Source organism: Drosophila subobscura, chromosome U (assembly GCF_008121235.1).
Source record: "Drosophila subobscura isolate 14011-0131.10 chromosome U, UCBerk_Dsub_1.0, whole genome shotgun sequence".
In the NCBI taxonomy this organism is placed as follows: domain Eukaryota; kingdom Metazoa; phylum Arthropoda; class Insecta; order Diptera; family Drosophilidae; genus Drosophila; species Drosophila subobscura.
Genome location: NC_048534.1, coordinates 21,045,880 through 21,068,148, shown reverse-complemented (window position 1 = coordinate 21,068,148; position 22,269 = coordinate 21,045,880). Strand labels below are relative to the sequence as shown.

General features: G+C 44.8%; 1 protein-coding gene across 1 annotated transcript in view; it reads right to left on the bottom strand.

Annotated features, from left to right (window-relative positions):
• Positions 1-22,269, bottom strand: part of LOC117901802 (sericin 1) — a 61,499-nt gene that overhangs the window by 15,806 nt on the left and 23,424 nt on the right. Inside the window, exons 3-7 of the mRNA XM_034812715.1 lie at positions 9,075-9,852; positions 3,851-4,038; positions 3,604-3,796; positions 2,959-3,529; positions 1,743-2,435 (exon numbers count right to left, since the gene is read on the bottom strand). Of these exons, the coding sequence (XP_034668606.1) occupies positions 1,743-2,435; positions 2,959-3,529; positions 3,604-3,796; positions 3,851-4,038; positions 9,075-9,852 (2,423 nt within the window). The remainder of the gene's footprint in view (positions 1-1,742; positions 2,436-2,958; positions 3,530-3,603; positions 3,797-3,850; positions 4,039-9,074; positions 9,853-22,269) is intronic.

The following is a 22,269-nucleotide window of genomic DNA, read 5'->3' as shown; positions in this document are numbered from 1 at the left end:
ACCAAAAGCTGGCCAAGTGTCGTTGTGGCCATAAATTCAATTGAATATTACGCCAATTGCCTTTTTGTCTATTGCTGCTGCAAAAAAACAAAAAAAAGAAAAACCTTCGGGGAGGAGTCATCAGCATCTCACTCGCAAATCCTCAACCTCGTTCGTCTGGGGGGCAAACTGGTTCCATCACCATTATCATCGTCATACTGCAGATAGTCAAACTATTTTCAACTCTCGCTGCGCGGCGGTAAGCAGATTTGAGTTCATCTTTGACTGCACGCTAAGCCGCTTTGGGGGCTGCTAATTAGGCGACTTTCAAGGCGACTTCATCTCTCTGGCGGGCTAATATGCATCAAAATGTGTCAACACCTAGAGCTCTGGAGCAGGAGTCCGGCTTAATTGTTAACTTCGAACGTGTGCACATACACACACACACATGGCGGTTGGCTCGTACATGAATGTCTCTGCTATCTGGCGTTGAGACATGATTGCACTAGTTGGAGCAGACGGGACGGACCTCGCGGACCATGTTTTCACTCCATTAACGCGATGAAGTGGAGAGCAGGATCCTGAAGCCGTTGCTCTGGCAGCCGCCTGAACTGGGTCTGGTAATGATGCCTGACGTTGACCGATCGTCGACCGCAAAGCCAAAGTAAAACCTGGCCCCAGCCCCAGCTCCAGTCGCAGTCCCAGTGCCAGTGCCAGCTCCGGCCTGGCCTGGCTGACCGATCAAAAGTCGTTCAACTTGCCGGAACTGGTCGTAAAAGATCACCTGGCCACCATTCCAATGCCAGCTCTAGCTCCAACGACTTCTCCTTGCCTATGTGGAGCATTTTCTTCTTGGACTCGCAAAACGCAACTTCAACTCCAACTTCAACTCCAACTCCATGTCGAAGCTGAGGCTGAGGCTGATGCTGATGCTGAGGCTGTAGCTCGCGTGGCACAATATTAATGGCCGCCAGAGAGTTCAGCTCCGGCCATGGGGAGTGGAGTTCAAAACCCAAAAACATAGTTAATCTTGTCTCTTCTGCTGCTGATGCTGCTGCTGCCGTTGAGGAGCGTTGAGCAGCCTCCACACGGTTTTGCCGTGCGGTTTTTTGGGTTTTGTTTTGTTATTTTTTTGGCAGGAAACCCCCTTGAACAAAACGTCTGAATATCAGCGAAAAGTAAACGCAAACGAACGCGTTTATGTGCTGTCGATGTGCCCCTTGGGTAAATGAACTTTGACTGCTGAACGTTGATGGGGTTCAAGAATGCCACTCGCATCCATGTCCAAGTCACTCGCGAAGGTCTCTCAGTCTGTCTCTGAGGTAACTGCTGGCATTTTGGGATTGCTGATCTTTCGATTTTTGGGGATTGCTTTGCTTTGGTTTTTGTGGTTAGTAAAAGACGCTTTCAAGGTTTGATTTTGGTTCTCAACAGACTTTTTACTGAACTGCATGACAGATCCTAAGCGAATGTGGATTATTGTGGGCAAGATCTTCGATCTTTGCATTTGGAAACTTTATAAATGATTTCCCTCAGAACGTTCAATCAACGTTCCCTTTGAAAGAGTTTTACTTCCCAAAGTAAACTTAACTTTCTAGTGGAAGATATTTATGTGTACCCCCCCACCCGATGCTCCATAAACATCAATTAGTTGAAGCCCGTTTGGGGGAAATCTTCCTTTCTCCAGCGGAATCTCAATGCTTAATCAACTACAAATGGGGCTGCAGGGGGAGAGAGAATGGGTTCTGTGCTGTTCCGCTCACCTGAACATATTCGGCGCATATATCAATTCCACCCACAAAGCCGCACACATCGTCCACGGACCAGGAGTTCACCTCCTCGCTCTGTGCCTGACACTGACGCGGTCCGCCGCCAGAGGCTCCTGTGCCTGCGTTGGCGTGGGCATTGCTGGTACCTGGTTGGATCTCCTCGGACTGGTCCAGAAGTGGCGGGGATGGTGTGGATGAGGCTGTTGTCGCTGTCGTGGCCGTGGTGGCCGTTGAGCTGGCACGACGCGTCGTCCCTAGCAGGCCCTCGGGCTCGAGCTTCAAGCGCTTTGCGGCTGGCGGTTGGGAGCTCAAGTCTAATGGCGCCGCCGACGCAATCGATGAGCCACCAGCAGCAGCACCACCGCCACCACCGCCGGGCGCCACAGAAGTCGAAGTCTCTGTTGTGGAACGTGGACTAGACTGCCGCGAAGCGTGATGCGATTGTTGTTGCTGCTGCTGCTGCTGCTGCTGTTGTTGCTGTTGCAGCTGGGCCGAGTAGATGAAAGCGGGTGTAACAAATTGAGCCGCCTGCTGGAGCGCGGCATTCAGAGTGGAACGTGGCGTGCCCGCTGCACTGGCACTGGGCGACGAGGCATTGGAACTGGAACGTGGATGCTGTGAATGCTGCGGATGCTGTGGCTTGCCGCGCAGAATTTCCTGGATTTGGGCATCTTTGACAGCACGCACCTACAACGGGTGAGGGAGAGGGCGAAAGAATTGGCATAAAACGAGAGGTGAGCTTTAATTTGAAATACATTTTGAATAAATGATAGATAGTAAGGATATCCTCTATTTTTGTTACATTTTATTTTGTTGATCTGTTAAAAGTTTCCTGCCTGGCGCACACTTTTTCACAGAGTTGCTTAGCATTGAATGCTTGCGAGTCTTGTCCTCTCTGAGGTGCTAGCTTTTAATGTTTAAAGATATGAACATAGTGAATCTACATGTGAGGGCTCTATAATTATAGCTGCCATAATGTTATCTTGGAGTTCGGAACGCTTCAAAATCTCCGGGTACTCCGAAATCGAAGTGCTTATAGGGTAATATTTTGAACTTTTCAAGTTTAAATCATTTCCTTCTGTTACAAAATTTAGTAGAAATCCGGGTAGACCCTCCAAACCATCCACAATCACGGGGTATAATTAACATTTTGGGTGGCCCAATCACAGAGGAGTTTTTGTTTTGTATTTTTCGTGGATACAGTACTCACCAGCGTCATCAGGGCCTGGGTGCTGCTCATGTCTATCAGCGGCGGAAAAATGCCCGACGAGAAGGGCAAAAAGCTGGACATAAACGGCGAAACACTGGCGGCCGCCACCACAGCGGCCATTTGGCTCTTGGCCTGCTCCGTGGGCGACTGTGCAGCGGCTGGCGGTAGCAACGTTCCAACACTGGCCACAGAGCCCACGCCAGCTCCAGAGGTTCCGGCTCCTGCTCCACCGCCTCCTCCTCCTCCTCTGCCATCGGCCACACTCACTTTGGTCTCCTTGGGCAGACTGACAGCAGCCGCCGACGCAGCCGCCGAGGGCGAGAGCTTCTTGGCCGCATTGCTGGCATTGGTGGGGCAGCTGCTGCTGTTGTTGGTGTTGCTGTTGCTGCCGCCACCGCTGCTGCTGCTGCTGCTATTGGCATTGCCCGACTTTGTGGTGGAGCTGCTGCCACTACTGCTGCTCTGCTGTGTGCCAGAGGTGGCGACTCCTGATGTTGCTGCCGCTGCTGCTGCCGCCGAGTTGCCTGCGCTGCTGCTGTCGTAATAGGAATTGCGTCGTGTTGCATGGTTGCTGAAAAGTGGCAAGACGAGAGAGAGAGAGTTCAGTATTTGGGGCATGGGCCTTGTCAAGGATTCGGCGCTTACTCATTGGGATTGGTGTTATTGTATTTGGCCGCCAGACATCGCATAATGTCCGAATAGTTGCGGGTGGAGAAATCCGTGGCATTTATATTGGAGCTCGTTGTGGCACTGCTGCCCGAACTTCCTGCACCACTTCCTTGGTTCACATTGTTGCTGTTGCTTGTGCTGCTGCTGCTGCTGCTGTTGTTGTTGTTGCCGTTGTTCCCACTGCTGCCGCTGTTGTTGTTGCTGTTGTTTCGATGCTGCTGCTGCTGCTGCTGATGCTGTTGAATGGTATTCAACAAATTTGTGGACAAATTGTGTAGCGGCATGTGTGTCGTGGTTTGAGCACCAGGGGGACTCAATCTTTGTTGTTGCTGTTGCTGCTGCTGCTGGTGGTTGGGTGAGGCACCACCGCCACCGCGAAACGATGATGATGAGGGCGTGGCGCAGCGAGATCTACAAAAGAAACCAAAAACATCTGGATTAGTTATGTTAAGGAGAACATTTAGCGAGGCTTTGCATAAGTCCGGGGGTTGAGTGTGTGACATCAGCCCGCATAAATATTACACCATATATTTCTACAAATTCCATTTATCGCTTGTATCGCTCACAAAAATTTGCATTAATATTTAATTATCTTCCCCGTTTCCCTTGCGACAGGTGTCGCATACAATTGGATGATTTGTCATTCTCCTCTGTAGTGGTCCACATCCAACAACCGATCAGAGCCGAGACTTCTCTCGCTCGCAGATCGCTTATTTGACATGCTAATGAGTGGCTTCCGTGAGAAGCACTCCAGCAAGAACCAAACCCCTTGGCACAGGTGTCTACGTTCTACGATCTAAGTCTTGTTGACGTTTGATATTTAGTTAATTTCCATGAGGCATTGGCCATAATGCGATTATGTGCCAGCCAGTTGACATGGGAACCGTCCCGTCCCCACGAGGAAAAGGAGCCTGGGAGAGTTTACCCGCTGGGAGTTCTCTGGGGTTTAAGTCTGTTGAAATGTGTTGCAGAGTTCGCTTTTACTGGCATGAGGATCAATGCAGCTCTTCCTGTTGCAAAACAAACTAAAACTGTTCATTGAATTACACCACAGTTCCATTATCATTCCTTTTTAGTACAGATTTGAATCTGTTTAAGAAGCATCTTCAAATAGTTTAAGAATTTTCAATCTTGTTTTAATGCCTGCTCAAACAACATTTGCCCCGAAAAACAATTTCATTTTGGATGCAACGAAGAATCAAAGCCAAATCCATGTTAACCAATGTCGAGCATTTGTGGCAAACAATCTGCCAAGCATGGCCATAACTCATATAGAACTACCGCCAGGCCAGGGAGAGAGACATGCCACCAACATGGTGCATGGTCTCTACTCTACTCTACTCTACTCTACCCACCCATTATCCATTCCTAGAGCTGGACCTGTGGCTTTCCAACACGAGCCACAGCCGGGGCAGGCCGGCCACCCGAAAAACAACAAAAAAAAGAAGAAACCAAAAATAATCAGCATAGATTTCTGCCTAGATCGGCAGCGGGCCGCCGCCGGTCACCTCCTAAACTGAGCGCGGTGCCGGTGGCAGCTGTGGCAAGTGCCTGGCCAGGAGTAGCAGCACTCGCTATGGCTTCGGTTGCATGCCACACAACCAAAAAAAAAGAGTAACTCGTGCTGCACGTCGTCGTCGTCGTCGTTGGTTGGTTGGTCGTTGGTCATGTCGTGTCGCTTACGGAGGCTGCAGCACAAATTTATATATAGCAGCTATTGGAGGTGGTGCTGCCACAGACCCACCTGCTGCCACTGCCCCACCTCATCCTTCGGTTGCTCTGCCTGCCCCCTCATTTAGCTGCCTCTTGTGCCTCCTCCTCCTACTCCTCCTGCTGTTGCTGCTGCTGCTGCTGTTGTTGTTGCCATTGATTTATCGTGATCTGTTGGTTGTCGATTTTTTTCTTACTTGTATTCTTGTTGTTGTTTTTTGTTGCGATCATTCGTTGCCTGCCCCCTCCGCTGCTGCTTACAACTTTGTTTTTGTTTGTTCTCCTTTTTGTCTGTTTTTTTCATTTTATTTTTTTGTAGTAATTTTTTTTCGGTTTTGTTAAAAATGTTGATTATTGCAAATTGCTTTGGCGATTGGTAGCAGCTACTTAGTTGTGTTTTCCAGCCTGTTCTTGGCAATTGTTTGAACAGCAACAGCAGCTGGCAGCAGCACACGGGGGACGGAAAACAGAGGAAAATCCAAGTAAAAAAAAAATGGTTTATGGTGGCGATTATGTTGGCTACTGCCTAATGCCAACAGGTAAGCTAACGGTTTTGTATGCTGTCGTATGTACAGATAGATCTACAGATCGGTGGCATGCCTAATTGGTTTTTACGAGCGGCAACATGCGCCTTGTCCGCCTCGATATGCAAATGGTGTCTATTGTTACGCCTACACAGGGCGCTGCCCCTGCCCTGACCGATAAGTTACCAATAAAAAAGAAATAGTAAAACATACACACATACGCTGATGTATGGTGTACAGTGCGACTCAAGAGTGTAGAGCAATTATGAAAGAAAAGTATGGGGAGAAATGGCATGGAATCCAAGAAAATCTTCTCGAACCTTTCGAATCGAAATTTTACAGTCTTTATTCTTGGCAATATATCTATAAATATTATAACCAAGCAGGCTTCCGTTTTCTTATTCCTTTTCAACCACCGTAGAACTATTATTAAACATGAAATATTGCTTGCTACTGCCTTACAATTTTGAATCACACTGTCCGTGAATATTTATGTATTTAAATATGCTCTTTAAGAAGTATCATGTGTATGTCTAAGACGCCAAAAACAGAATGTCCATCATGGGAATGAGTTGTCAGAAACTAGCTCAAATATCGTAAAACAGACAAAAATCAAAACAAGAAAGGAAGGCTTTTGGACTCGGTGATCCGATGCCTCGAATGCCCTTGCTGTCACTTGATATAGGGGAGTACTTGAGAGATATTCAATCTGCTGCCTTAACTGGTCTAAAAGGGAAAGGAAACTGGACGTACAACAGTCAAATGTGAGGGTAGAGGCAGCCAAAGAATTCAGTATTCAAATTTGTCTAACATTTTGAGCATAATTTGCCATTTAATGACTTCTAGTCTAGACAAGTTGTTTGAAAATGTTTCATTGGCACAATAGAATATTTAGAACATTAGTCAGTTTTATGAATGAAACCTTTGGACCATGTTTGTGGTTCATTGAACCAAATATTGAATGTTTCCATAAGGCATTTTATGGTTTTTTCCTCATAAACTCGAAAACTGATAAGGATTTCAATCTGATTGATTTACAATCCATAAAAATCCACAAAATTAGGAAGATCAAAACAGATACGATCTCAATCTTCAAAAGGTTAAAGGTCTCAAGACCAAAAAACTGCTTGGGGACAGAATATTTGTGAATGAACCTGAACTATAACTTTTCGTGCGTCAAAGGGAAATTTGCATCAAATTTGCGTTAATTCCACGCAAAAATTTGAAAAAACAAAAGCTATAAATACATCTGTATTAAATATCATTCGAAATCAATTCAAGAACTCCTCAAAAACCTTCATTTATCATACGAAAATCATCGTCTGCTAGCTGTCCTAATAGGCCTCACTAATATGTGGATAAACAATTATAAATTATGAATATTATTCGAATTATCCCCATCAGCGACCACCCTGTGCGATAGCAGCAGCACCACAGCTGGGGTGCTACACAGATGCTCGACACAAGATACAAATCGTATCGTATCGAATCGAATGCTAAATCTAAATGACAGCCTATCGTGACTCTTTGTGTCTGCTCGAGCCACTCAAGTCCACACCTCAGGTGGCGATAGACTAGCATGTCTCATTAATATTAATAAGGCCCAGCCGGCGAGCGGCGACCTGCCCAAAATGTATCTCCAAAGAAGTATCTGTGTAGCTTTTGTGTCGTTACTCCATCTGTTTCCATCTATGCCGTGGCCAAAGGCTTGTTTATGTTTCTGGTTTTTTTTGGAATACAGCATCTTGCGTTGGGTATTGCCATTTTATGCAGAAGTTTGTATCTTTTATTCGTATATCGGAATGGCAGGTTTTTTTTCCTATATCAGGATGAAAGCTTAAGGGTTGTCCGCCTGTTTTTGTCTGTCTCTATAGGATTTCTGTCTCAAAGAAGTGCTTTTTGTTTTCAATAAGAACATTATTTACAAGATGTGTTAAATTATTGTTATTGTTCTCTAATTTTCAATAAATAATTACAAAATTAATATTTTTTACAGCCATCTATGGAAAGTGTATCAAAAACTTCGTTGCCACCGGAAAGCCCGACCGCCATTCGACTAAGGTTGCCATAGTTTCTGTTGGGTCTGTTGAGTGCTGATAAATTGCTTTTATTTATATTAGTTAAAATATAATCTTTGACGCCATTAATTTAGTTGTGCGTATTAATTGCTGCTGATCTTTGTAGACCGATCTTTGTTTTTGTTTTTGGTTTTGTTTTTGTTTTATTTGCATTTACATTTCAAGTTTTTCAAGTCGTTTTTCCTTCGTTTTCTTTGCCTCGATCGTGGTGTGTTCTTTGTTGGTGCCTTTTGCCTTTGCCTTTTGCCTTTTGCTTTTTGCCTTTCTGTTTTTGACAGCAGAAGCGTGCTCTTGTGTTTGTTATTTGTTTTTGTGCTTGGTGGCTTTGATTAATTTACTTTCGGTCTGCGAACAGAAGCAGCACAGCATCGATTTGGTTTCTTTTTTCGAGGTATTAATTTATGAAAATGTTAATTAATTTGTCAGGCGCTGACAGCCGTCGAGGCGGCCACAAATTACTTGATAAATAGTCTCGGGCTCGGAACGACTATTCTTTCTTTCTCCAAACCAAAACTATCTTTGAAATTTATGTGATTTGAAAAAAATACAGTTAACTCCTCATCCAGAAAGATGGCTGACAAGGAAAAAAAGGATGAGCCACAGGAAGAGGAGTCGCATCATGAGGTATATACCCCGGTGCACACGCCCCTACCCAGTGCATCCGCTCCCGAACGACCCATCCTGCGCACAGCCATCAACCCGGAGGCAGGACACCAGCATCCAGATGCCACCATATCCTTAGACCTGGCCGACGACGGCAACGAAATAGACATCGAGGAGCGGCCCTCGGACACCGAATCGATCAGGCAGCTGCGCCAGCGCAGGAGACGATTCGAGGAGTTGCGTCGCGATCATTACAATCGAATGTACTACGACGAGGGCAGCATTATTCGTGGATCACACTGTCTGGATCCAGAACCAAACGAAATTGAGATTGCCAGTGACAATGACCATGAGGGCGATGTTGGGAAGGAGAAAGGGAAGCCAGAGGATAAGGATAAGCCGAAGAAGTGACGACGAGAAGCATATTATAACCATTTAGGATCTCCCACCAATAAACTTCCTAACTTCCTTCTCTTGCCTCGCGCACCTTCATTCTCTCTCCCAGAGTAGCTTAGTTAGCTCTTCCACTCACCTGGCAAATGCTCCGACGGTTATGTCGCCATTGTGGCTGCTGTTGCTGCCGGGACTGAGGCGTTCTCTTTTCACGCCGAGGCTCATGTGCTGCTGCTGACTCGATTGATGGTTGCCAAGGCTGCCGCTTCCGCTACCACAGCTGTTGCCGCTGCTACTGTTGTTGTTGTTGATGGTGTTGTTGTTGTTGTTATTGTGTATGGTCACCATGGGCGAGGCATCCATGTGGCCACCATCCTTGTGGCCATCCATATGCGACAGTGGCGACATCTTTTCGTTCTTGACCTTCTCCAGATAGAGGGCGGCATAGGCTGCCGCAGCTGCTGCTGCCGTGGTCGCCGCCGGACTGGAGGACGTTGACGATGCTGAGGAGGTGGCTGTGGCAGTGATGTGGCTGGGTGTCGTGGCCTGATTGGAGTTGCCACCACCCGAGTTGCCACCTCCGGTGGCCGCTTCGCTCAGCTTCTTGGCGGTGCTCTCGATGGCCGCCCCATAACCGCTCAGCAGCAGCGATCGTTCGCTGAGCATTTTCGCTGCAGAGGGGGTGGAGGAGAACGGTTCGGAGAGGAGCTGGGAGCGCAAATCGCTGGCCAGACGCTCCAGATGTTTCCGCTTGTTGGAGCTGGAGCTGGAGCTGGAGGTGGAGCTGGTGGTGGCCGCCGCCGAGGAGCCAAAATGATGCTCGTCGCGGGTCGCCGGTTGCGTTGCACTGCGACCACCCACAATCGCTGTTGTGGCCTTGGCTGGCTTCTGCTGCAGTATGTCGGTGGGTGCGTTACCTGCAACGATGACAAAAAGAGTGGGACACAATTAGACTCACACCTTAAACTTCTTCTTATTCTCATACCCCAGAGGCAGGAGGCACTGCCAAGTGCGTGTTTGTACCCCAACGAAAGCTTACTGACAGCCAAACCAGACGAAAACGAAAAAGTTTCTGCTGTAAAAGCTCGACTCGGGAAAGTGTCGCGTAGCGTCGAGTCACATGCAAATCGGCCAAAGGTTAAAATAACTTATAATATGTTAACAAAACCATTGACCTGCAATGTTGAACCCCTAAGCTAATTATCGGGGTGACTGGGTGCCGACACCCCGACCAGTTGCTGCCTCCCCTCGTGAGAGTGAGAGTGCGAAAAGTGCACAACACACAACGCATCCGCACACTACTCGTAGTACAGACAGTAGAGAACACAACGGAATATGTACATATCTAGTACAGTGCGGTACGGTATTCTATGGTGGGGAATATTGACAGTGGATCAGCAATAGAGGAGTGGAAAATGCATAAAAGTTGAGGTGATCGTTGAAAGTGTTTGAAATAAATGTTGAAAATGCATAAAGGGTAGAGGGTTTTTGTATCTTGAGCTTCTATCAATTATCTCTGCGATCAATAAGTAAGAGTACAAAACATTCCATACAAACACCTCCTCAGATATACTACATTCAATCATATAACCATTCGTATATTATATAAAGACAATGTCACATTCGCATACATTGATCTTTTATGGTGTGGTTGAAACTTCCGTCGCAGACAGCCTGCCTGTGTAGGGCAGCGGTAGGGGCAGGGCCAGGGGCAGGGCGCATAAATTGTTTATTTATCGTGTGTATGAGCGCGTATATTTTTTTGTGTCTATACATTTCAGTTATTTACTTTTGGTAGCATATAAATAATTTAATTGTAATTTAAATGGCAAAAATTAAAAAGCAAATACGTGTATCGATGCGTGCACACAAGCATTGACCTTTAGCTGTCCGCTGGCAGTGCCAGTGCCAGTGCCAGGAAGAGAGCAGCCCAAAGCCCAAGCCCCCCGCCAGTAGGTGTAAATTAATGGAAGCCACACCGGGGACAGACCAAAATCCAACACACACACACACACACAAACCTGGAAACCCAAAGCTCCAGACCTTCCTTTTTGCTTTTCTCGCATGTTTAGCAACCAAAGCACACAGCATAAATAATTAAATGAAATATTTACAAGCGAAATTAACAACAATTTGTAGTTTTAAGCTCGTTACGATCCCCAATCGGTATCGGAATCGAACAATCAACGCCAGAAACAGAAACAGAATCATAGTTCGGGAATTGCATGGCAGATCCCCTGCCGATTGGTTTCATATCAAATTTCAACTCTCCCGGATTTAGATCCGATTCGATTGGCGATTGGAATATGCGTATATATAGTATGCTGTTTAATAAGTTAGTCGTGCGTTATCATAAAATTAAGTTTATCATTGGTTAGCATAGCAATTAAGTTGTGGGGGGCATACAAACAAAAACGACGAAGAGAGAAAGGGCAAACCGAAAACAACCGCCCCGAAGTGGTTGAACAGTGGAGGAATATTACTGAAATAAGGGTTTTGAACATGAATTTCTTTATAGATAATTTTTAATTCTCAAAGTTGTTATTTTCTTTCAATTCAATTTTTAAGAATTTTAAATCAACTTAAAACTTCCTGCAAAAACAATTCCCTCTCATTCGCATGCTCTTCCCCACGGTGGCTGGCATTTGGGATTGGATATTTTTGTCGTAGATCGTTCGCTCGCTCAGCACTCCCCATAGACCCCATCAATGGCCGGGGCCCGGCTGGCTGTGGCTGATTGGCATCGCTTGGTGCCAATGGTGCTAAGTGCCGAATGCCGAATGTCGAAAGCCGATGATGATGTGGAGGGAGGGCCAACAGCGACCGCAACGGACCCCAGAACGATGAGGAAGGTGAGGGCACGGAGAGATACAGTTCGACTGAGAGAAAGAGTGAGAGAGAGAGAGAGAGAGGAGAGGCGGGGGGGCCGAGACCGAGACCCAACATGTGCCATGCGCGACACTGTTGACTTTTTCCAAGTGTGGATGTTATGTTGATACCCGTCACACGTGGATCACAAGGGGTATGTTGGGTTCTACAAGAGAATGTACTTCAAGCAGGTAAAAGTTCGATGATATATTTATATATATATATTTCCGATCATGTTCAACGTTTAAATCTGTTTTCTGTTCATTTTAATTGATTTTAAATGACTTTGACTTGTTGCTGTGCCCTTAAGTCTTCATAGCAGGGTATTCTCTTATCTCAACGATCTTTCTTTCATGCTTTTGTTTGTGTTGTTCTTGTCGTGCCCATACCTGAGCGTGAGATTGTGTGTGTGCGTATGCGTATCTGAGAATGATCCGCACAGTGACAGGCCGCATTTCGGCCGCGACGCAACGCGACGCAACGCGACGCTGGGTCGACAAGTGTCAATAGTACTAATAGACGACGCCGACATCGAAACTTAGGACCGAGCACGTTCACACATAGAGAAAGAGAGATGGAGAGAGAGAGAGACATAAGGTAGAGAAGCGCATTGAGTTCTAAAAACGGTAAAGTTCATTGCCATTTGGTACGAGATGGCAAACACAGCTGTCCGCCCCGGGTCGGATCGACCTGTCATGTGACCATTTTTCATACATTGAAAATATATCTGCACTAAGAACAATAATAATAATAACGAGTAATTGTACGAATTTTGATGGATAGATTTCCCATTGAGTGGCAGCAGCTGCCTTTGATGGGTCACACACTCCAGCGTCTAGACACGAAAAGACCTTGTGGAAAAACCCTTAACCAGCCAATCATCGATAGTTACTGCCCTCTCGGTGGCCTCCTGTGGCCCCCCGTCTGAACCCAGAGGCGACTGTTCGTCGGTCGCCCCATTTGACTTGCATGAATCAGTGGAGAGAGTCCAACGATGGCGAGTCCAATGGAGAGTTCAGTTTGAGGGCTTATCAGCTGATTCTCTTTCTGCTTTTGTTGTGTTTTGACCTCATTTAAAAACCAAATGCCCCAGCAATACGCAACCAAGAGCAATTCCCCCTTACCCTTTATGCAAACTCTGCCTTTGTTATCGCCCCTCTACGGGGTGGACACAGGGTTCAACGCGTTCCATAACAAACATATTCTCGTATATAAAGAAGGTAATACTCGTATTGAGAAGTGCTGATAAATAGGGTCGGCCTGGTCTCTGGTCTCTGGGAAGCACTCATATCAGGGAGAGACGGGAAATGATTCGGTATAAAGCGACCCTGAACCGATTTTTGTGACGAACTCAATTCGGTTTGGCCTCTTGATCGTTGAGCTTCGCTATTTTCCACAATACTTTTCTGTTCTCTTCTGTTTTTCTTGCGCTCTTTCTTCTGTTGCTCTCCTTTATTCTTATTTTTTTGTCACATTCTTATAGATAAACATTTATAGAGGTCTATCTATCAGTATCTATCTATCTGCATCGTTCCTCCACTTCGAGTTCAGTTTCAGTTTCCTTTTTACGTGATTTCTTGTATCTCAAGTGCTGTGCTCTCTGGCCGTTGGGGTCTTATCGCACTCTGCCTTGTTTGTCCAAGTGCCAGTTGAACTATATACTCGTATGTATGTATAACGACGATGATGTGTATATTCCCATATAGTGTGGGGGCTTAGTACACTCTCATATATGGCCTTCTCATGGTTCATCATGTTTTCTCTGTGTGTTTGTTTCTCCCCCCCCATGCTTCCCTCTCTGCTTTCTGTTGCTCTCAATTCTTTTCGGGTTTTCGAAAATCATGTCGCATTTATTAGATCATCAAAAGGTGTTAAAGATTGTGCCCCGTTTCACTGATAATATTTTGGCCCTGCCTGGCCTTTTGTCTGTGTGTGTGTGTGTTTCCCTCTGTACGAGTATCCGTAGCTCCGGTTCAATTGTTGTGTGTGAAAGTATTTCAAAGTTCATTAGAGATCTCTCGCGGCTAACTGTTGATTTTTCATTTACCTCGCGACTTGGCCAGAATTTACCCCAAGTCTTTTTTTGCTGCCATATAATCGTGTTTGAGTTTCATATATTACCGTAGGAAGTGGCCCCCTTATCTTTATGGCATAGCAATTCTCTGGGGGCATGACATTTGATTCAACAACACAATGTGGAAATTACCCAAAAACAAAACAGAAATCTCAGCGAATTGGTAATCCTCGCAAGTTCAATGGCTTGTGGCAAAGGTTAATGAATCAGGGTGGGGTTTACTTTAAGAGTAAATGGGATTGCATTGTACTTAGGGTACCATTAGAATATTAAATAAAATACTACGTAACGAATTTACGTACCCATAAAAACTATGAATCGTTTGCCTCCTAATTAAATTTCTCAACGCATAATCTATCCTCAAGTTCGACCCATACCAATCCATACCACAATTATTTGATTAAAAAGCCAACACCAAATGGCCGTCAAGTGATGGAAATGGGAATTCCAAGAGGAAAAGCCAGACCAGCGTATGATCTGAAACTGGAACAGCCTCCATTGGTGCGGCCTCAAAGTGAAGCCTCCATTGGACAACCGCAAAAAGCGTTGCACTAACGGTTCATGACACTGTGCTGCTCCCCACAGAGGTCCACCAGTAAATTGAAATTTCAAATCGAATCAGAGCGCGCCACAAGACGGAAATGGCAATAGTTTCTCTCTTTTTTTTTTCGTTCAACATTCTGCAACTCTTTATAACGGCTGCCGCAAAAAGTCTAGTGAACAAAAAAAAAAATGGCCAAGAACCGAAGGAAAAATTTCATAAATTATTAACACCTCTGCCATTTGAACTGGACAAACTGGAAACCGTTCCGCGATTGTATCTGTATCTGTGGCTTTGGCTGTGCATCTGTATTTATATCTGTGTGTGTCGCGCCTCTCTTTGCGCTTCCCATTGAGGTAAGCTGCTGGTGCTGGCCGGGCTGTCGGATCGCCTGGCCCATGTCTTCGTACTGCATAATTGCTTTAATGGAATTTGATTTTTACCCAACCTCTCAACACGCTCAACAGCCATAGACTGGCAGAGACCAAAGACACAAGTGTCAGACATAGCGGCCAGAAGGTGGAAAGGCTCAAGCTAGACACAAAAGAGATGGCTGCGTGAGTCACGATCTATGTACGAGTATGTCCATAAAAGAAGGATTTCTAATATAATTTATTCCATATAACCTTTAACCTTCAACTTTTATCGCTTGGGTAAGCAATTGAAAGCTAAAACTGATTTAAATATCACATGAAATATGTATGTGCAGCTGTCGCTCATTTTTAAATGCAAACGCAAGCTAATAAATATCGTTTGCTTTATTACTTTAAGACTTGAGATTATTACATGTCTTCGTTTAATATGGAATGTGTCTTCGTAGTAGTAAACTTTGCCTGAATCATACAACATAAGAAATGGGGATAATTTAATATAATACCTATGAAAATTGTCTATAATCCCAGATCTTAAAGGTTGGAAAAGGAATGGGTAACCTACAATGTTCTGTATTCTGAATATCATCTAAATGTCTTTGGAAAGTTCTGCACGTATTTCGAAATGGATTTAGTTATTCCCTTTCGTTTTTCTAATTATCATGAATTCCCATACTTCAACAACTCATTAAATTTTACCAATTACCAAACACCAATCAATCAGCTAATAACTCTTCCATGGCTGCTTCCTTTCTGATTTATCCACACATCCACGTACCCACATCGTGTCACGGTGTCAGCTGTGGACTCCACCTTGTCGTTTTTTGGTCCATTGCAGATGATGTACAACTACTATTAGCATTAAAGTTTATTATCGACAACGACGCTGGTTCTGGATTCCTGTAAAACAGGTGCACCACACCACACAGCACAACACACAGCATAGAGGAGCACACACATGAGCACACAGTGGGGCCAGGCCTTTCAACTTTTAGCTAGAGATTTCTCCACCTCTGCCATAGCCATAGCAATACCCATACCCATACCCACACACCATACGATCCCATCCACATGGTTGCATGCAACCGATGGCAGTGCAGTGCAATGCATTTGGCCGCTAAAAGCGCCTTATTTGGTTAAATTGGTGCAGATTGCTGGCAGGCCAGCTCTAAATAATAATTAGCACAGGTTTTTTTTCTACTTCTTCTTCAGCCTCAGCCTCAGCTTCAGCTCATTCGCTATCTGGCTCTTCGGAGGGGGCTTTGGGGGCACCACTGGCTCTGCTTCTGCTTCGCCTCGCCTTGGTGCGCTTTTGTGGCTGTGGCTTCGGCTTCGGTTTTGGTCATTCAACAGGCGCACCGCAAACCAAAAAAAAAAACGAAGGAAAAAAATACACATACACATCTTGTTGCATGCCACATACGGGGTGAAATTTCCTTAGAAATTTCGTGCTTGCCTGCTCTGGTTTTAATTTGATTTTTACTTGATTTCCCCCTCCCCGCCACACTCCGACACTCCCAGAGTCTGCCACTCCGAAGGCTGTCTCTGTGCATCTTGTGGCCCAGGTTCAGGTTCATAAATTTACTAGATGTTCGCCCGATTTCTTGCCTCTCTCTGTTGCATGTTTAATGTTGATGCTTCGCTGCATATTCGCGTGTGCGCTATGCCTCTGTGGGCCGCCGCACACCCACAGCCTCTACAATGTTGCAGTTGCAGCGGCAGTTGCAGTTTCGGTTCGCAGTGCTCCTCCCTGTTGCATCTGTTGGTGTTGGTGGTGCTACATGCTACCCTACTGAGCCAGCCCCATTCTCCTTCCTCATTCGATCATCTCCGCCCTGCTCGCCCTCGGCAGATAATTGTTTTCCCCCTGGCATGCCTTTTACCTTTCGGATTATGAATACTCCGCACTGATATTAATGGGCTGTGCCTGTGCCTGTGGGGTGCTCTAGTTTTTTTAATCACGTCAACAGTTGACTTTTATGTGTTTAGAAATGCATTCTAAGCTAAAGGTATTTGTCGGGTTACTCCATTATTACTTGACAGATGTTATTTAAGAGTGTTATCCATGAAATAAAATATAATCAAAACACACGACAACTTTCAAAAGCTCCTTGAAATATTTTCTAATGGAAAAGTTCCTGTAAATGATGTAGAAATGTTTTCTTAATAATATTCCATCATAATTAAAGTCGCCTAATTACGTTTTTCAATCAGATAGAATCATACATTAAGCAAATAATGCCAATAAAATGTACAACCATAAATTGAAATGCTTCCTGAACACTTCAGGGAAAAGAAGTAACAAAAATGTATGCATAGAAAAATAAAATAAATATAAAACCAAAGGCGGTTTTTAGGTTTAAGTAAACTTAGAAAAAAAAACAATTTGCCAATTGATGCTGATATGACAGTTAGAGTGGGGAAACAGAAACCCAAAGAGACGGCATTGGCCCGTGGTGAGAGGGAGAGGTGGAAAACCAGATGTGCGCGCATGCCTCAAAGGCACCTGCCACGACAAGACATGCCGGGATCGGTGGCAGGGGCAGAGACTGAGACTGCGACTGCGACTGCAACTAGGGGCTAAGGCGAGGAAATCAAGTGCAGATTAATTAAATTCGATAATTAAATGAACGGACCTGAAGCTCTCTGGGAGCTCTGGCAGATCGTGTCTGCCTCCAGCTTCGAAGTTTGCTGTTGGTTTTAGATGAAAGCAGCCACAGCAGCAGCAGCAGTCAGTGGCAGCGGCAGTGGTATAATAATAAAAAAAAGAAACATTTGCACATTGGCTGCACATTTAGGATTGAGGTTGGAGTCTCTCTTCTCGCGACGGGTGATGACGACGACGACGACGACGACCGACCGACCGGAGGACCCCGTTCCGTCCCGTCTTTGGCTAATGCATTTCTGTGATTTTAGGCGCAGCAAATTAATGTGCATCGCTCTATAAATTTGTCAGCAATTAAACGAGCCACTCGCCTGTGCCTCTGCCTGGCTGAGCATCAGCAGCAGCACCACCTCTTTACAGCCACCCAACTGTACAGAGTGGTCTTTGGAAATATAACACGAAAAAGTATGAGTATTTTGGAGACAATCTTCAGGCTTCATACAAATCTATAGGTAGATTAATTCTTCAGTTTACATAGATTTTTGGGCTAAAAGAAAACCTCACTTATCCCCGAAAATATTAGAAAATTTCCCTTCCAAAGGTTACGAATTCTGACAAGACATTCCTCTATTTTCACTTCCGTCAAAGAGACAGAAAATCCACTCGACCCGAGCGCATTTCTTTTGCGTTCTTTAATGGATTTTTGAGTCGATAAAAGCCACAAACTCCTGAACTTTATGGACTGGACTTTAGAGAGAAGCCTCAGCTCAACCTCAAATGTGCAACGAATTTCTATGGACTTGATTGATATTTGGCGATAAAGAAATAGCCAAAGAGCCGACAACAGACTCCTCTCTTTCTCTCGTTCTCTATTTGTGCTTGTGTGTGTGTGTGTGTGTGTTTCTCTATCTCCATATAACATGTGTAGCAGTTGTAATGTATAGCTGGCAAAATCGGTGCATGTTGCACATAAATTTCATACGAGTTCAAGCCTCAGTTCGCCACAAATTTATGGCCAGAGCGAATGAGAAGACGACTGGGATTGTGGACATGGACTTGGACTTGATCTTGGCTGTGTCTATAGCTTTGGCTTTTTGGCTGTGGGTCTCTCTGCCTCCTCTCGTGTGGATGTTGATGGTTTTTTTGTTGTCTTTTTTTTTGTGGGGCGTGTTTGCCTTGTGCTCTGTCCTGTTAACAAGTTGTGAGTGTTGCAGCAGCAGCAGCAGCCGCATCTTGTTTAATGTGCATTTGGGGGCCGTATGTTGGAGGCTGGTCGTCGAAAGCCAGTTACAGCCAGAGATTGATGGTGCAAGGTTGTGGCGCACATAAAACCCCAAAGGTTGAAATTCAAGAACTGTTATAGTTTCCATAGGATGTCCGGAAATCGAACCCCTCTTTTGTTTTGGGCCACGTTCTTCTGCTTTAGTGCCTGCACACTGACTCTCTCTAGTTGTCTTTGATAACAGTTCGACTTCAGATGGCTTTGGTTTTTCATAACACACAAGAACAGATAAGGTTGCGTATACGTAATGTATCAATTGTTGAGGTCTTTCGTGGAGTGTTTTGACTTAGTTTTATAAGCACTGGGATTTTGCTTTTATCAATCAACCTGTACCTAACCTATCGTAAATACACTTTCCTAGAAAGCATTCGGAATATCCACCCACTGACAATGCCCACACTCCCATACATATGTATGTATATCGTTGTCGCTTGTCGTATTCATAATATGCAATTATAAATCTTAAACACGATCACCCAGAAGGCAGTCAATAATATAATTTCCTGCTCCATGTACGGACCAGTGTACAAACATACATTTGTGTGTATGTGTTGTATATGGGTTATATTGTTTATACATAGAAACAGACACGTTCGCTTCGGGGGCTCTGCCGCTGCCGTTTAGCTGCCTGCCAGCCAGTGTGTTGGGTGTACCGACAAGTTCAAGTAGTTCAAAACCTTTGCACGCGAACTTATCGCAAAAGCCAGAGCGACGCTCTGACTCTTTCTATCCCTCTGGCTGACTTTATTCCTCTGTCCCCTCCACCTCTCTGGCTGTCTCTTTCTCTCTGTCTGGTTAGGGTGGAGCAAAAAACAAAAGCGCTACAAAGTTGATAGACAAACAAAGTCTGAATGATTAAGGATTGTGGGTAGGGGTATATTTTATACCGAATTTTAACAAGCGTGAATGGAAAATGGCTTAGTTTCATTTATTTTTCTCTTTTTAATGATTTTTGGTAGATCTAACCCTGTACATATGTTAATAGATCATTGACAAGGCACTTTCAGATCATTTATCTTCCTATTGGGGCATTTGGCTTAAAACGGGAACATTACCATTTCAGAAGTTTTTATATGAAAAGTTAGGTTTTTAGGTTCCTCAACATTTTCGATTCATAAGCAATAAATATTTAATAACATCTAAAGAGGGTGTGCCCCGTGATTTTTTCCTTAGTTTCCCCCCCACTTCTACCTTTGTCCTACACACATTACATGTCCCTCGAACTTTAAAATATTCTTTTTGTGTATGCGTGTTTTATTTTGTTCTTGTTTCTGCTGCGCTTTTGCGTTGTCGCCGTTGACTGTTCGCTCTGTTCCCATTTTGCCCCCGAGTTGTTGTTTTTTTCTTCGCACTCACGCGCACTTTTGTATATATTTAAAACAGCGACCGACCGACCGACCGACCGAGCGAGCGAAAAGTCAAAGCAGCAAAGCAGCGGTCGACGCGTTCAAAATTCAACAGAATACAAAAACAACAAGAGCAACAGCGTAAGAACGGGAGGAATATGTCGCGTAAATACACACAACAGTCTATCAATAAGGTTTACGCACAGCAATTGATTACGGAACATAATCTGGATGGAATGGCACACATAACTGATACACCTTGAGAGGTATAATTAGAATGTAAACAGTTAGTTGTTGTCTGTGAGCGTCGCATGTAAACTTTTATCACCTACTGTAGAGCCCACCAGATCAGCCAGGCAGCAGCAGCCAAGAGCACACACAAACGTCAAAAAAGTCAACTGCGCCGCTGCCATTTGATAAGAGGCCACAAGTGTAAATATAGACGAGCAGCAGCAGCAGCAGAATAGCAACAACAACAAGCACGAATGTCCACGACACGACGACCGTTGACTGCGCGAGTCAAACGGTTGCTTGCTTGCCCTGCTGCGCTCTTTCGGCTACTTCTCGCTCTCTGGCTGCTGCTCTCTCTCTGACTGTCTCTCTCTCTCTTTTTCTGTCTGTCTGTCTGTCTCCTGGCATACATATGCGCCGACTCGAATTGATTGATATTGCCATTTGCCTTTGTCGCCATTTCATTTTTGCCTTCGGCCGCCAGTTCACCAGAGTTCACTCTCAGTGTGTGAGTGCGTGAGCGTACTTGTGTGTGTGTGCGTGTGTGTGTGGGTGCTAGAATGGGTGGGTGACAGAGGGGATTTATTCATTCTACGTGCTGCAATGCGACATGAGCTGGCCATTGCAGTGACAGGCACAGCGACAGGGAGAGAGGTGCTGAGGTGCAGGAATCGTTTACGATTTAGGGTTAACCACAAAATAGGTCAACACACTGCGACGGAAAGGTGGTGCAAGGGTGGTGGGAAAAGGCCAGAGTGTGGGTGGTGCTGTTGCGATATGGGCTCTGAGTCAGATAAGAGTTTGTGGAAGATCGTGAGCTCAGAGAAGTGATATGAGTCAGGGTTTTATAATAGGAGAATTTTTGGAAGATTCATTCCATTTTGAATGAACGCTATAAACCTTATTATTTTCCACATTTTATACAATAAATGGTATCTACACTTTAACAATTTGTTTTTTATTTCCTATGGCTTTAAATTGCTTGAAAATCAGCGCCAATGTTATGGTCTTATTGCTCAATCATTATGACAACTTCCCCTATACCTTATATAAAAATCCACCATCAATTGATTTGCAATTTCTGCAAATGACAAAGAGTTTAATCGCCGTAATTTATGCAACATAAATGGCCAGTAATGACACCCCCCAACCACATAAGCAGTCAACGATTTGTATTGCGGCTTTAATTTTTATTCGTTCGTTCGTTCGTTCGTTCGTTGGTTTCTTGCTCCCTGCCCTTCCCTTCCTGAACGATCGGAGAGAATAAAGACCTAAAGAATAAATAACGCGTGCACCATACAATTTAACAGCTCAATATTTGCATAATAACAGCGCGTGACACCAACAACAGGCGCGGGAAGAGTCATTCAGGCTGTGCTGTTGGCGGTGGAGGGTGGTACAGTCAGAGGGTTCAGACAAAAGATCAAGCATAATGGGGAATGTAGGGACCCACAGACAATGCGAGAAAAAGGGACAAGAATATCAAAAAATATGCAATTGACGTAAGTCAATTGGTGCGAGCAGAAGGTGCATCAAGAGGAGTTTGAGTTAAGGCGAACTTCTAAGCCGAAGCAGGAATACTCTTTTCGGATAGAAAATTAAGAAACCTATCCAATGAGAGATTATTCAAAAATATTATTTATAAAATGATTACATTTATGGACAGAAAAGTTCGCAGATCTAGAACGATTGCTTTCTGATCATTCCTTATGCCTTATACCACCTCCTCTGAGCCAAAGGGTAGGCACATTCTCAAGAAATAATCCTCAGAGAAATCCCCAAGAGAAGGAAAGACATATAGAGGAAGACTCCTCATAAATTACGAGACTAAACAACGGCGCTTCAATGACGGATTGACAAATCACACAAATCCAAACCCCAAGACAAACACAAACAAACAGAAACGGAGAGCGCAGAGTGCAGAGAAGACTGAGAAGACTGAGAAGACTTTATGTAAGTATATATATGTTTGTGACAAATTTATGACTGACTTTGTCTCCGTCCCTATAGAGAGAG